General features: G+C 46.8%; 1 protein-coding gene across 7 annotated transcripts in view; it reads right to left on the bottom strand.

The window, feature by feature from the left end:
* DLG2 (discs large MAGUK scaffold protein 2) overlaps positions 1-16721 on the bottom strand; it is a 1022754-nt gene that overhangs the window by 639566 nt on the left and 366467 nt on the right. For 2 of the 7 annotated variants that reach the window (XM_075266201.1, XM_075266208.1), the window contains exon 1: positions 8851-9513. The exons of the other annotated variants lie outside the window; for them this stretch is intronic. In XM_075266201.1, coding sequence (XP_075122302.1) covers positions 8851-8952 — 102 coding nt within the window. In that variant the 5' untranslated portion in view covers positions 8953-9513. Of the gene's footprint in view, positions 1-8850; positions 9514-16721 lie in introns of those variants that run through there. 7 annotated transcript variants of the gene reach the window in all.

Here is a 16721-nt window from a genome sequence, read left to right as displayed (position 1 = left end):
TGTAAGGGGACACTATAGTGACAATATACTGTGTGGGGGCCCTATAGGGACAATATACTGTGTGGGGGCACTATAGTGACAATATACTATAAGGGGACACTATAGGGACAATATACTGTAAGGGGGCACTATAGGGACAATATACTGTGTGGGGGCACTATAGGGACAATATACTGTGTGGTGGCACTATAGGGACAATATACTGTGTGGGGGCACTATAGGGACAATATACTGTGTGGGGGCACTATAGGGACAATATACTGTGTGGGGGCACTATAGGGACAATATACTGTGTGGGGGCACTATAGAGACAATATACTGTGTGGGGGCACTATAGGGACAATATACAATGTGGGGGCACTATTGGAACATTATACTGTGTGAGTGGCAATAAAGGGAGTATTATACTGTATGGGGAACAATAAGATGACTTCCTTACTGTTAGGGTTGAGCCGATCTTGAGATTTAAGGATCATTTTTAAAATCCGATTTTCGATTATTTTCCAGCCGAACCCGATCTCGATTGTAAAATTTGCTCAATCGCCAATCGGGATCCAATCGTTTCCGATCCCGGTTGCTCAACCCTACTCACTGTATATTACATAGGAGATGGCACTGTGACTGTATGGCGGCATAAAGGGATTGGGCAGGATTGCATTATAGCTATGACTTACCATATGTGTATTTGACATGACCCAGGCAGCACAATGTAAGGTTTGTCCCCCATTCTGTCTTGTGAAAGTGGGATGGTAGGGACTTGGGTCATACTATAGGTAGAATCCGGTCCTGAATGGGTTAACCATAAGGCTCTCCAGTAACCCATTTGGCGGCTTATTCCTCGGTGCAGCGGCTTTGACTTCCAGTCCGCAGTCAGTGACTACTTATACAATGCAGGTTGCCGGGGTCGCTGGAGCGTAGCCGAGGAGCCTCAGGGACTTAACAGGGAGGTGATGTGAGCGGACTAAGGGAAAAGGTCTGAAATGTGCTGAGAAATCCTAATAACCTGGAATATTTGGGGTGCCGCTCGCCGGATTACCAAAGATTCCCATAAGTTACAAATGTGGACACATAAAGAAACATTCACATGTAGGGGCGTAGACAGAAATCAGGGGCCCCATAGCAAAAGCCAGAAATGGGCCCCTCAGCAACAAGTACAATGTTTTTCTAACTTCTGCCTATAGGGGGCGCTACTCCAGCTGACACCTGAACCCTCTCGGCTACATTTTTCTCCACAGCCCCCTCCATCTCCCTATATACTGACTTACTGCTGCTTCAAGGGGTCTGATACTTTGTATTTTATGGGGTTTTCTTCTCCAGTCGAACCCAAAGTACAGATTTTGTCTCTGACAAGCAGTCATGTGACCTCAAAGTCGATTTCTAACTGGAAGAGACATCCCAAGGCTCCGCCCCTATTAAGGATCCTTGGCGTTATATAACATACAACAATTAAATATAGCAAAGCCAATGTGAAGAAGCAGAGATGCACAGTAAAGCATGGTGGAAAAGAAGAATGGCTAAACTCACCAGACCACTCTATGGTCACATGCAGGGGTGTAGCTACTGGGGTAGCAGCAGTAGTGGCTGCCACACGGCCCAGGACATTAAGGGGCTCAGCAGGCCCCCATTTTTTTTATTTTTTTGGTAAGTTTTTACCTGCTGGAGTAACCACATTGGGCAATAACACTGTGTGCAGGGGCCACTATGGGACATAATACTGTGTGCAGGGGCCACTATGGGACATAATACTGTGTGCAGGGGCCACTATGGGGCATAATACTGTGTGCAGGGGCCACTATGGGGCATAATACTGTGTGCAGGGGCCACTATGGGGGATAATACTGTGTGCAGGGGCCACTATGGGGTATAATACTGTGTGCAGGGGCCACTATGGGGCATAATACTGTGTGCAGGGGCCACTATGGGACATAATACTGTGTGCAGGGGCCACTATGGGACATAATACTGTGTGCAGGGGCCACTATGGGACATAATACTGTGTGCAGGGGCCACTATGGGACATAATACTGTGTGCAGGGGCCACTATGGGACATAATACTGTGTGCAGGGGCCACTATGGGACATAATACTGTGTGCAGGGGTCACTATGGGGCATAATACTGTGTGCAGGGGCCACTATGGGGCATAATACTGTGTGCAGGGACCACTATGGGACATAATACTATGTGCAGGGGCCACTATTGGGCATAATACTATGTGCAGGGGCCACTATGGGACATAATACTGTGTGCAGGGACCACTATGGGGTATAATACTGTGTACAGGGGCCACTATGGGACATAATACTGTGTGCAGGGGCCACTATGGGACATAATACTGTGTGCAGGGGCCACTATGGGATATAATACTGTGTGCAGGGGCCACTATGGGGCATAATACTGTGTGCAGGGGCCACTATGGGGTATAATACTGTGTGCAGGGGCCACTATGGGGTATAATACTGTGTGCAGTGGTCACTATGGGCATAATACTGTGTGCAGGGGCCACTATGGGATATAATACTGTGTGCAGGGGCCACTATGGGGCATAATACTGTGTGCAGGGGCCACTATGGGATATAATACTGTGTGCAGGGGCCACTATGGGATATAATACTGTGTGCAGGGGCCACTATGGGGCATAATACTGTGTGCAGGGGCCACTATGGGACATAATACTGTGTGCAGGGGCCACTATGGGACATAATACTGTGTGCAGGGGCCACTATGGGACATAATACTGTGTGCAGGGGCCACTATTGGGCATAATACTATGTGCAGGGGCCACTATGGGACATAATACTGTGTGCAGGGACCACTATGGGGTATAATACTGTGTACAGGGGCCACTATGGGACATAATACTGTGTGCAGGGACCACTATGGGGTATAATACTGTGTACAGGGGCCACTATGGGGCATAATACTGTGTGCAGGGGCCACTATGGGGTATAATACTGTGTGCAGGGACCACTATGGGGATAATACTGTGTGCAGGGGCCACTATTGGGCATAATACTATGTGCAGGGGCCACTATGGGACATAATACTGTGTGCAGGGACCACTATGGGGTATAATACTGTGTACAGGGGCCACTATGGGACATAATACTGTGTGCAGGGACCACTATGGGGTATAATACTGTGTACAGGGGCCACTATGGGGCATAATACTGTGTGCAGGGGCCACTATGGGGTATAATACTGTGTGCAGGGACCACTATGGGGTATAATACTGTGTGCAGGGGCCACTATGGGACATAATACTGTGTACAGGGGCCACAATGGGACATAATACTGTGTGCAGGGGCCACTATTGGGCATAATACTGTGTGCAGGGGCCACTATGGGACATAATACTGTGTGCAGGGGCCACTATGGGACATAATACTGTGTGCAGGGCCCACTATGGGGGATAATACTGTGTGCAGGCGCCACTATGGAGCATAATACTGTGTGCAGGGGTCACTATGGGACATAATACTGTGTGCAGGGGCCACGATGGGGCATAATACTGTGTGCAGGGGCCACTATGGGAGATAATACTGTGTGCAGGGGCCACTATGGAGCATAATAAAGCATGCAGGGGCCACTATGGAGCATAATACTGTGTGCAGGGGCCACTATAGGACATAATAGTGTGTGCAGGGGCCACTATGGGGGATAATACTGTGTGCAAGGGCCACTATGGGACATAATACTGTGTGCAGGGGCCACTATGGGGCATAATACTGTGTGCAGGGGCCACTATGGGGCATAATACTGTGTGCAGGGGCCACTATGGGGCATAATACTGTGTGTAGGGACCACTATGGGGCATAATACTGTGTGCAGGGGCCACTATGGGACATAATACTGTGTACAGGGGCCACTATGGAGCATAATACTGTGTGCAGGGGCCACTATGAGGGATAATTCTGTGTACAGGGGCCACTATGGAGCATAATACTGTGTGCAGGGGCCACTATGGGAGATAATACTGTGTGCAGGGGCCACTATGGGGGACAATACTGTGTGCAGGGGCCACTATGAGGGATAATATTGTGTGCAGGGGCCACTATGGGGCATAATACTGTGTGCAGGGGCCACTATGAGGGATAATACTGTGTGCAGGGGCCACTATGGGGCATAATACTGTGTGCAGGGGCCATGATGAGGGATAATACTGTGTGCAGGGGCCACTATGGGACATAATACTGTGTGCAGGGCCACTATGGAGCATAATACTGTGTGCAGGAGCCACTATGGGGCATAATACTGTGTGCAGGGGCCACTATGGGACATAATACTGTGTGCAGGAGCCACTATGGGGCATAATACTGTGTGCAGGGGCCACTATGGGACATAATACTGTGTGCAGGAGCCACTATGGGGCATAATACTGTGTGCAGGGGCCACTATGGGACATTATACTGTGTGCAGGGGCCACTATGGGGTATAATACTGTGTGCAGGAGCCACTATGGGGCATAATACTGTGTGCAGGGACCACTATGGAGCATAATACTGTGTGCAGGGGCCACTATGGGACATAATACTGTGTGCAGGGGCCACTATGGGGCATAATACTGTGTGCAGGAGCCACTATGGGGCATAATACTGTGTGCAGGGGCCACTATGGGACATAATACTGTGTGCAGGGGCCACTATGGGGCATAATACTGTGTGCAGGGGCCACTATGGGAGATAATACTGTGTGCAGGGGCCACTATGGAGCATAATAAAGCATGCAGGGGCCACTATGGAGCATAATACTGTGTGCAGGGGCCACTATAGGACATAATAGTGTGTGCAGGGGCCACTATGGGGGATAATACTGTGTGCAAGGGCCACTATGGGACATAATACTGTGTGCAGGGGCCACTATGGGGCATAATACTGTGTGCAGGGGCCACTATGGGGCATAATACTGTGTGCAGGGGCCACTATGGGGCATAATACTGTGTGTAGGGACCACTATGGGGCATAATACTGTGTGCAGGGGCCACTATGGGACATAATACTGTGTACAGGGGCCACTATGGAGCATAATACTGTGTGCAGGGGCCACTATGAGGGATAATTCTGTGTACAGGGGCCACTATGGAGCATAATACTGTGTGCAGGGGCCACTATGGGAGATAATACTGTGTGCAGGGGCCACTATGGGGGACAATACTGTGTGCAGGGGCCACTATGAGGGATAATATTGTGTGCAGGGGCCACTATGGGGCATAATACTGTGTGCAGGGGCCACTATGAGGGATAATACTGTGTGCAGGGGCCACTATGGGGCATAATACTGTGTGCAGGGGCCATGATGAGGGATAATACTGTGTGCAGGGGCCACTATGGGACATAATACTGTGTGCAGGGCCACTATGGAGCATAATACTGTGTGCAGGAGCCACTATGGGGCATAATACTGTGTGCAGGGGCCACTATGGGACATAATACTGTGTGCAGGAGCCACTATGGGGCATAATACTGTGTGCAGGGGCCACTATGGGACATAATACTGTGTGCAGGAGCCACTATGGGGCATAATACTGTGTGCAGGGGCCACTATGGGACATTATACTGTGTGCAGGGGCCACTATGGGGTATAATACTGTGTGCAGGAGCCACTATGGGGCATAATACTGTGTGCAGGGACCACTATGGAGCATAATACTGTGTGCAGGGGCCACTATGGGACATAATACTGTGTGCAGGGGCCACTATGGGGCATAATACTGTGTGCAGGAGCCACTATGGGGCATAATACTGTGTGCAGGGGCCACTATGGAGCATAATACTGTGTGCAGGGGCCACTATGGGGGATAATACTGTGTGCAGGGGCCACTATGGGGCATAATACTGTGTACAGGGGCCACTATGGGGCATAATACTGTGTGCAGGAGCCACTATGGGGCATAATACTGTGTGCAGGGGCCACTATGGAGCATAATACTGTGTGCAGGGGCCACTATGGGGGATAATACTGTGTGCAGGGACCACTATGGGAAATAATACTGTGTGCAGGGGCCACTATGGGGCATAATACTGTGTGCAGGGACCACTATGGGGTGCAATAATGTTTGTAGGAATGTGGTTTCTGCAAGGGGGGTTTGATAATAGTCACGGGGGGCCCCCATGTCAAAGGTTTGTGTTGGAAGTCAGCCATTCCTAGTTATGCCACTGGTTACATGGTTCTCACCAACACGCTATATCATGTGACTTTAGCAGCTCCATCAGTCAGTGTCTGCTGGGGTGACATCTCCATAAGTAACTTCATGAGAGCAGTAGAAAGTAGTGGGGACCCCAAACACAAGTGACATGGAATGACTGTGAAATATATGTACATTACAACTATTTTGGAGACCCTTTTAAAGAGAACCTTCCTTCACCTCCACCAACTAAAGCTCTTTTCTCCCTCCAATAGCCGCCGCCTTTCTGATTCCGGAACAGTTGGAATTTTTTTCTCTAGCCCCCACCATTCCTGAGCAATCAATGCTTTTATTTTCACCACTTAATACTAATTAGGCTTTGGGTGGGCGGTCCTAGACTACCTGCTCCAGCCCAGCACCACCCACCTGACAGTAGAGAGCTGAATTAGCTGAAAATAAGTGGACTGATTGCTCAGGAACCGTGGGGGCTAGAGAAAAAATTCCAACTGTTCCAGAATCAGTGGAGCAGCAGCTTTTGAAGGATATGAATCGTTAGAGCCAGTGGACATAGTGAATTTCCCTCTTTAAGTGTTCGCAAAACTTACTACAACTTTGTTCATACTTCCAGTGTGGTTTCCATACTCCACCACTCTGGTGGTGTTCAATAGCGGCAACCAACTTACTTCACTGGCCTATAATAGGTCTGATGAGTCTCAGTATATTTTTGGTAACAAAATATGATGAAATATGTAATGGTGACTACAATGTAAATGTGAACAGCGTCTTAAAGCCCTTCATAACAAACTTCCATGTCATATGTTCAGGTATCACAAAGTTCCTGGAAAACATACTAACATACTAACATGTATATAAATCCAATGTGTGCACCTAGAATATCACTGAGTAAGTAGCAAGGCATGAAGATGTAGCAGAGCTAACTCAGTTAAAGAGGTCATTGGTCATGAGATGGCGGCACTATACACTGGGGCAGCTCTTGTCACCCCCAAACAAGAGTTCAGTATACTGCCCCACCACCTATATTGATGTGTAAGGGGCTCATCATAGGGGGAACTATGTGCTTGGGGAAGGGGGGTGAGTTGGCCCCTTGCACACAGACCTTTAGGGTAGGGGGGTATAGTAGCTACTAGAGTCAAGATAATGCCATCATTTTTCATGTCAGTAAATTTTGCCAAACATCAAGCCCATGGACCAACTCAGTCTGCTATATTGTTCAGCATCACCAACAATCTCAAACTTATTCCTGCTACTCTGTGAATCTCAGCTCTGCTGTCTTGGGCAGTAAGCTGTCCTCAGGTCTCATACTGTGTTTAGATTAGCTCTATATGGCTGTCAAATTCATCTCTACTACATTGACATACTCAGCTCTACTAAGTTTAGATACTATACCTTACAATGACAAACCTAGTTTCGCAACATTGACAAACTCAGCTCTGCTCATTCTCAAAGTAAACTCTTCTAGACATACAACATGTTAAATGTCAAGTTAAAGTTTTCCACATCTGAGCTCTTCCCTGCTAAGTTGACATACACAGCTCTGCTATGCTCACTTACTCTGCTCTACCAAATACACTGTCAAACTCACAACAGACAAATGTGGCCCCTCACACATTATCATCGTAAGGTGTCCTTGATAGACATACTCACCTCTACCACATTGACATACTCAGCTCTGCTACTTTATGCTGACCTATTCAGCTTTGCTCTTCCACAAACTCAGCCCTATAGAGTGCAATATAGACAATCCTGGCCCGTCATACGTTATCAAAGTAAAGTATTCTAGGATGACAAACTCAGTTCTGCTAGGCTGCCAACTGCAACTTTACTACATTGACATACTCAGCTCTACTACATTGATATACTCAGCCCTGATACATTGACATACTCATCTCTGCTACATTGATATACTCAGCTCTACTACATTGATATACTCAGCTTTACTACATTGACATACTCAGCTCTACTACATTGATATACTCAGCCCTGATACATTGACATACTCATCTCTGCTACATTGATATACTCAGCTCTACTACATTGATATACTCAGCTTTACTACATTGACATACTCAGCTCTACTACATTGATATACTCAGCCCTGATACATTGACATACTCATCTCTGCTACATTGACATACTCAGCTCTACTACATTGATATACTCAGCTCTACTACATTGACATACTCAGCCCTACTACATTGACATACTCAGCTCTACTACATTGACATACTCATCTCTGCTACATTGGCATGCTCAGCCCTGATACAATGACTTACTCAGCCCTACTACATTGACATATTCAGCCCCGCTACATTGACATACTCATCTTTGCTACATTGATATACTCAGCCCTACTACATTGACATACTCAGCCCTACTACATTGACATACTCATCTCTGCTACACTGACATACCCAGCTCTGCTATTTTATACTGAGATAACTAGTCCTACTCTATTACATTGAAAAACTCAGATCTGCAAGATTGCAACATTGTCAAACTCAGCTCTGCTACATCTAACACATATTATACAATTATATACTTTGTATCGAATTTTGACAATTCCCATCACTTAAGTGTGATCCCCAAATTCTCTATGACCCTGTACTACCTCCCCTCGCCACAGGGGGCAGCCTGCAGCCTAATGCACCGGCGGCCGCCATCCCATAATGCTGGATAGGGTGAGAATGCCATTAACCCCTGACTTACCTTGCAGCCAAACATCAACGACAAAGTGTTGTTGGTGCATGCAACTTTGCAGTGGCAGATCATTGGGGTGAGGCGGGCGGGCCGGCGGACAATCGGGCACATTCCTTTACTGCTCCATATCCAGGTAACCCACCCAGGTCCTGGGGGACGGCTAGCAACATATGTCTGCCCCCAGCAGCACAGAGGACTCGCAGCGGCAGGATGGATGATGCATCAGTGATGCGCGGATGATAGGATTCCCCCTTTTTTTCCAATGAGTTACAAGGGGGAGAGAAAAGAGCCGGTCAGATTACCATAACAATAGGGAACGGTCGTTCCCCCCCCACCTCCTAGAGGATCTGCAACCCACGGGGGCTACGTTACTCCATAGGCGGCACAAGAAGACTGCAGATCCGGAATTGGTTGGTAGCCAGTGACTTACTGCAAGGCATAGTGGTGGATGTGGAGTGGAGTAGTGTCTGCAGAAAATCCTCAAGAAGGGGAGGCTTCCCTCCTAAAGATGCAAAAATCAATTGCATCAGCTCCTTGCCAGGCTGACCGGGATGCAAACACGCACAGCTGTGCGGCCCCGCAGATGGCAGGCGAAGCGATGGGAATAGTCTGTGCTGCGAGTCAGGATCCAGTTTACTCCAGGCATATTCCAGCACATCAAAGTCACAGGACGCAACCGCTGCTTAAAGCTGAATACTAGCGCAGGAGAAAGAGGGGACTTCATCCTATGTAGCAGAGCTGAGCGCGTTGTCAGGCATGCCTTATGGTGGTAGAGCAGCGGCGGTTATATATAGGGCTACGGGTCAATTTGTCGCACTTTCTGGACTAAAAACAAGAACAAGTAGCGGAGGTATAGCAGAGGTGAGCGTGTTGTCAGGCACGTGTCATAGTCATAGAGCTGTGGCCGTTGTATATAGGGCTGCGGGTGAATTTGTCACACTTTCTTCACTAAAAGCAAAAAAAAAGAGCTAATCCTAGATTTTGAGATCATAAAGATGTAGCAGAGCTGAGATCGCAGAGATGTAGTAGAGCTGAGATCATAGAGATGTAGCAGAGCTGAGATCGCAGAGATGTAGTAGAGCTGAGATCATAGAGATGTAGCAGAGCTGAGATCGTAGAAATGTAATAGGGCTGAGCGTGTCGTCAGGCACTTCTCATGGTCATAGGGCAGCGGCGGTTGTATGTAGGGCTACAGGTAAATTTGTTGCACTAACAGCAAAAAAAAGCCACAAAGATGTAGCAGAGCTGAGCGTGTCGTCAGGCATGTCTCATGGTGACAGAGTAGTGGCAGATGTATATAGGGCTACAGGAAAAATCAACCCTTTTATTTCTGCTAAAAACTAAAAATGGGAGTTAAATAACACATTCAGCTCTGCTACATCAACATTGTCATATCTTGGAATTAGTATCATGTGTCCTGATCATAGAGATGTAGCAGAGCTGAGCGTGTTCTCAGGCGCTTGTATATAGGGCTACAGGTACATTTACCGCATTCTATTAACTAAAAACTGAAGAGGAGTTAAATCGCACAGTCGGCTCTGCTACATCAATACAGCAAAACTTTACAATTGATGTTACCCATTCTGGTAGTGGGAAAGCTGGGTCACAACCAGTATGGCTGCCATTGCTGCGCCCAACTTTCCTAGATACCTGCATTGCACAAAGCGGGGATGTATCACTGCATAGGTTTGTAATTCAGGACTCAGAAAAAGCTGGGTGTTAACCACATCTGCTCACACTATATAATATAATAGGGGAGTGAGGACTGTATAGCACAATCCTACTAATATAAGCCATGACTAATAAAGCTGCCAAAATAGAGAACATATTATAGCAGAGATGTAGCAGAGCTGAGTGTGTTGGCCTATTTCATTGTGATGTGACAGGGCTAGTAGTATACAAGACTGCAGGTAATCCTGCAATAGTCCAAGAGTTACATAACACAGTCAGCTCTGCTACACCCTGTCTGAGAAGCACAAGACTATGCACAAGCACAGGCTTTTCCTGAGCCCCTGTATAAATCTGCACAAGGATCCTGACAATACAGCTGTGACCTCTGCGCCCCCTACTGTCTGACATAGAGCAGCTATAACATAGAGGTATAGAGGGGTGGGCCGGGGAAGGGGCTGCTGGTAACGCACAGTACAGGCCAGATCTGCAGACACAGCACTTTTATCTATGTGAGCAGCTGTTGCAGACAAATCATAGCACATTATAGAGGAGCTGGCGATTGGCTGCGGCAGAGCGGCTGAATGAGTGTGATTACCGGGGGGAACTATTCACATCACCAGTGTACGGTATATGTATGTCATCTATACAGCGCCATTATGTACGGGGAAGCGGGAGCTCTGACTGGTTGTAAGATAACTCCCCAAACACTGATCAAATAACACCCGCGTATACTGATGAATTAATACTGCCATATATTGGTCAATTATCACCCCCATATACTGATCAATTAATATTCCCATATACTGATCAATAAATACTCCCAAATACTGATCAATTAATACTCCCATATACTGGTCAATTAACACCACTAATACTGATGAATTAATACTGCCATATACTGATCAATAAATACTCCCATATACTGATCAATAAATACTCCCAAATACTGATCAATTAATACTCCCATATACTGATCAATAAATACTCCCAAATACTGATCAATTAACACCCCCATATACTGATCAATTAACACCCCCAAATACTGATCAATTAACACCCCCATATACTGATCAATGAATACTCCCATATACCGATCAATTAACACCCCCAAATACTGATCAATTAACACCCCCATATACTGATCAATTAACACCCTCATATACTGATCAATTAACATCCATATACTGATCAATTAATACTCCCATATACTTATCAATTAATACTCCCATATACGGATCAATTAACACCCCCATATACAGATCAATTAACACTCCCATATACTGATCAATTAATACTCCCATACACTGATCAATTAACACCCTCTATAATGATCAATTAACATCCATATACTGATCAATTAATACTCCAAAAAAACTGATCAATGAACACCCCCTATGCTGATCAATTAACATCCATATACTGATCAATTAATACTCCCATATACTGATCAATTAACACCCTCTATACTGATCAATTAACATCCATATACTGATCAATTAATACCCCCATATACTGCTCAGTTAACACTCCCATATTCTCAATTAAGAAAATCTATAGACTGCAGAATCATATAGAACCTCTTTGGATGGGAGAGGATATAGCAAGAGTTAGGCATCATCTGTAGATAACATAGGCTGCCTTCTAGCCCCGCCCATGAGGAACTAACCTGTACTAACAGAGGTTTTATAGAAAGTAGTAATCTACTTACTTGGTCCTGGGGATCGCTGATGAAGGACCCCTGGGTCATGTAATCTGAAGCAGTGTTTGGAGAGACCCCCCAGGTCACTCCACCTCCCCCCTTCTCCAATCTAAATTAATAACTTGTGCTATGGGGGCTGGCTGACTATAGTAAAAAGAGGAGGGGGTGGAGTGCTGCTTCAGATTACATGTCCTAGGGGTTCTGCACCACTTGACCCCAGGGGTCCATCATCATCATGTACATTACTACCCCCCAGACACCCCTATAGGATGTTCCCTAATTCCTTTATTACCGATACATCCTATATGTATTCTATAACACACCGATGGGCCTGACAACTCAACCCTCCCCCGCTCGGCCCCCTCAGACCCTGCACCAGACATATTGCACATTTTTTCCTAGAGTGTTTCTTATTCTTCATCCATTACGAAGACGTCCAAGGATTTACAGAAGACAACTAAGCTGCCGTTTCAGCAGTCCTGCGTCCTATTATTTCTACGTTGCGTTTCCTTGCTGTACAATTAGGTAATCTCATCTCTTCTAGACACGGAGTCCGGCCCGTATTCTCCAGATGCCTTGGTGGTTGAATACAGATGATCCTGAAAATGTGTCTGGAATCAAAAATATTCAGACAGAAGAAAGAGGGAAGTGCGGAGCCTGGAGGGTGGATTGGGACTGCAGAGGTTACACCGCCAGGCTGCAGACAGGGACTAGGTACCATTATGGGTGTGGGAATTCACTGAGCCCCTAAACTAAAGGTAAACGGGGTTCCCCTATAGGTCCCCAACTCTCCTGCATTGTGTTCCTTTCCATTCTATGTATTATAATTTGGTCACTGCCTCCTGCAAGACCCGCACACTCTTATTCTGCTGCTAACGTCATTCCCATCACAGAACCTGCAACAGCGTATCTTATTCTCACCCCGTCCAGGACATGACAGCCCCCGCCCCCTTGTAATATGAGTACAGAGGCCCTTTGGCATGGGTGCAACTTTTGTAACCCTTATAGTAGGACTGGGATCCCGTTCCAACCACAACCTCCTTAAAGAGGACCTCTCACCACCTCTTTGCACCCTTTAAGAGGCGCCACTGATTCGGGCGCACTTGGAATTTTTTCCATTTGTTTCTCTTACTTTCAGCTGTCAGGTGGGCGGTTCTCGTCTGCCTGACCCTGCCCACTTGACTCCACACTGATCGTGGGCATTAACTGCTTCAGTGTCTGAGGTGCAATTTTGGGGGTGGATTGCCCAACCCTCAAAACAAGATCCATTGTATCCTGCCAACCACAACCCTACTGGATCCAGATGAGAAGCAAACACACATTAGTCATGTTTGGAGGGTCAGATATTGAATTAAAGAGAATGCACAAGGACAGAAAGAGGGACGAAATGTGTGGCACGCTCAGCGCACCGTGGCAAATTTAGCCCCACCCATGTATACTTTGACTCCGCCCATTCCCATCCATCTCTCACACTATAAAATGCACCTACAGTCACCCTAACATGATATAATGTCCCCACTTTATAATGTCACCTTCCATTACCCCAACAGTATAAAGCCCCTCTCCTGGTCCACACACAGTTTAATGTCCCCCTTCATCTGTCCCCACAGTTTCATATCCCCCTCCCCTCCAGTTTCCACCAGTTTAATGCCCCCCTTCATCTGTCCACAATTTAATGTCCCCCTTCATCTGCCCCCAGTTTAATGTCCCATTCCCGCTACCACCAGTTTCATGGCCCACCTCCATCAGTCGCCGTTAGTTTAATGCCCCCCTCCAGGTGGCCCCACAGTCTCCTCCAACTTCCCCCACAATATTATGACCCTAAACATAAAAATCACTGCTACCCCCACTCCTCGCTCCCCTGCTGCTCTGCTGCCGGAGTCTTCAAGGAGCTGCATGTGCGGCGTGAGTGACATCATCATATCTAACCTACAACTCCCGAAGCACACAGGGGCAAAGGATGAAGCAAGGAGCGGATGACTTCTCCTTCACCAGTGTATTCAACTCATCTGCATCCTCCAGACACAGATAAGGCTGGGACATATCTCCTGCCGACCAGGACAGGAACCCGAATCCGGGACAGTTGGGAGGTTTGGACAGTGTGTCACCTAAACATGACCATTTTTTTATGTAAAGCATATTTTTTAAAGAATACTGGTCTTTGTTACTGCATCCTGCAATTATCACTCTGACCACTAAGCCTAATAATAGACTGACACTTGCCAGTTCTGTAGGGGTTTTCTTTGCAGCAGTCACCTCCTTTACATTACAGACACCACTAACCCATCATTACGTCCACTTCTGACAACAGATAATGTCATGGCTTATCCCCTCCCCCTCCCTGCACAGAACAAGTCTAGAAAACTCTCCCATAGACCTCAATGAATCAGCTGCAGACTATTGCTGCCTATGGCCTGCTGTAGAGCATAGCACTGTTAAGGGTATGTTCACACCGCCTCAAAATCCGCTCAAAAAAACTCAGTGTGAACAGACCCTGAGGGGAAGCTCAGGCAAGATGGCCGCCCCCATAATCATGGACAGAAAATAGAAGAAGATAGAAACAGATGAGATAAAGGAATAGATTTCCCTCTCTGGTTTTAAATTGTATCCAATTGTATCCAAGAGAGAGAGAGAGGATCTCATTTGCATATATTTCCCAAGAAGCATTGCCCTGAAGACTCTCCACAAGGAGATTCAGTGTCTTCTGAGCAGTAGATCCCCAGGGATATAACCCCTGTGTCCCCCTTAGCTATGCACTCGCCGTGCTCCGGAGAACCTCTTTAACTATGAATGTCTCAGCTTTCTTGCACTCCGCAGCTCGGCCTGACCTTATTTGTTGTTTATTGTGACTCGAATCTCGTCTTTTATGCAAGTAAATGTACAAAATCTGCAAGGAGCAGCCGCCAGACTTCCATCTCCTGAGCTCTGGGAATAGTTCTCTATGTAAGTGGGTCAATATGTGGAGAACTTGATTTAGAATATGTTTGATGTCTGACTAATTATTTCTGAAGTAAGATTTCACGGGGAAAGACAAAAATTCAAGATATGGTTCAAGATCAGACTGTAATAATGGATACTTAAAGGGGATGTTCTGCATGGAATACCCTTCTCCAGGTGATCATCTGCTCCTATCTTTCCCCAGCTGTATCACCTGATCGCTGTTAGACTTTTATATTTTCTGCAGTGGCCACTACAGGAGAAATAAGGTATTGCATGTTGCTCATTCAACTGAATCGGTAACTGTGTAGTTATACCTCCCAACTTTCAAAGGATCACCTCCAGTCCACTTATCCCCAGCCATATCCTTTTGTGCCCTCACATGGTACAATGTCCAACACTTAGATTAGACATCCCTCCTGCCATCCAGGACAATGGGACTGCCCCCGGAATCTGGGACTGTTCCTCGGACTCTTGGATGGCTGGGAGGTATGTGTAATACATGGCACTAAGAAGTCCTCCAGAGTGGAGGTAGTCTTTGGAGAGGTTCTTTGCTTTGTGTAAGAGGGCATCTCAGCACCCTCACCAATCAGCTTAAAGGGGCGCAACCATATCATTGTTATATGGGCCGTCTACCAGTATGTCATCCATGTAGGGTATTAAAGGCCTATCCCATTACATGGAAGGATAGATAACTACTCACAGAGTGTCCCCCTGCTCCTGGACTCCAAACCATCAGCTGTAATCTGTGCAGAAACCTGGAACCAAGTCTTCGGTTTAACTGCAGCGCCACCACTGGGCAAATGAAGTATTACACTCGTTAATTTGAATTCAAGTGGCTATGATGTAATGTAAAGGCATGTTGGGTCCTCCAGAAACAGAAACACTCTTTACCGTCAATCTTTACTGACTATACTGTTGGCACTGTTAAGGAATTACTGCTTAAAGGGATCCTATCATTGGATACCCATTTTTTCTGACTAACATGTAGTAATAGCCTTAAGAAAGGCTATTCTTCTCCTACCTTTAGATGTCTTCTCTGTGCCGCCGTTCGGTACAAATCTGGGTTTTCTTCAGTATGCAAATGAGTTCTCTTGCAGCACTGGGGGCGTCCCCAATGCTGCAAGAGAACTCTCCAGCGACGCCTCCATCTTCTTTTGGAACGCCCTCTCCCTGTGTCTTCTTCTGTACTGGGGTTCAATCTTCTAGGCCTTGGGCAGACCCGACTGCGCATGCCCGAGCCACAAAAAAATGGCTGCTTACACCAGCTTACTGAGTAATCGACCACAAGAAAATGGCCACTTATACCAGATTACTGTGTAAGCGGCCATTTTCTTGTGGCCTGGGCATGCGCAGTCGGCTCTGCCCGAGGCCTAGAAGATTGAACCCCAGGACGGAAGAAGACACAGGGAGAGGCTGTTCCAGAAGAAGATGGAGGCGGCACTGGAGAGTTCTCTCGCAGCATTGGGGACGCCCCCTGTGCTGTTTGATTGCTACGGACCGCCTCCAGTGCTGAGAGAGAACTCATTTGCATACCGAAGAAAACCCCGATTTCTACTGAATGGCGGCGCGG

The sequence above is a fragment of the Leptodactylus fuscus genome, chromosome 2 (genome assembly GCF_031893055.1).
Source record: "Leptodactylus fuscus isolate aLepFus1 chromosome 2, aLepFus1.hap2, whole genome shotgun sequence".
NCBI classification, from domain to species: domain Eukaryota; kingdom Metazoa; phylum Chordata; class Amphibia; order Anura; family Leptodactylidae; genus Leptodactylus; species Leptodactylus fuscus.
Note: the sequence above shows the minus strand (reverse complement) of the source record. Positions and strands in the feature narration are given on the sequence as shown.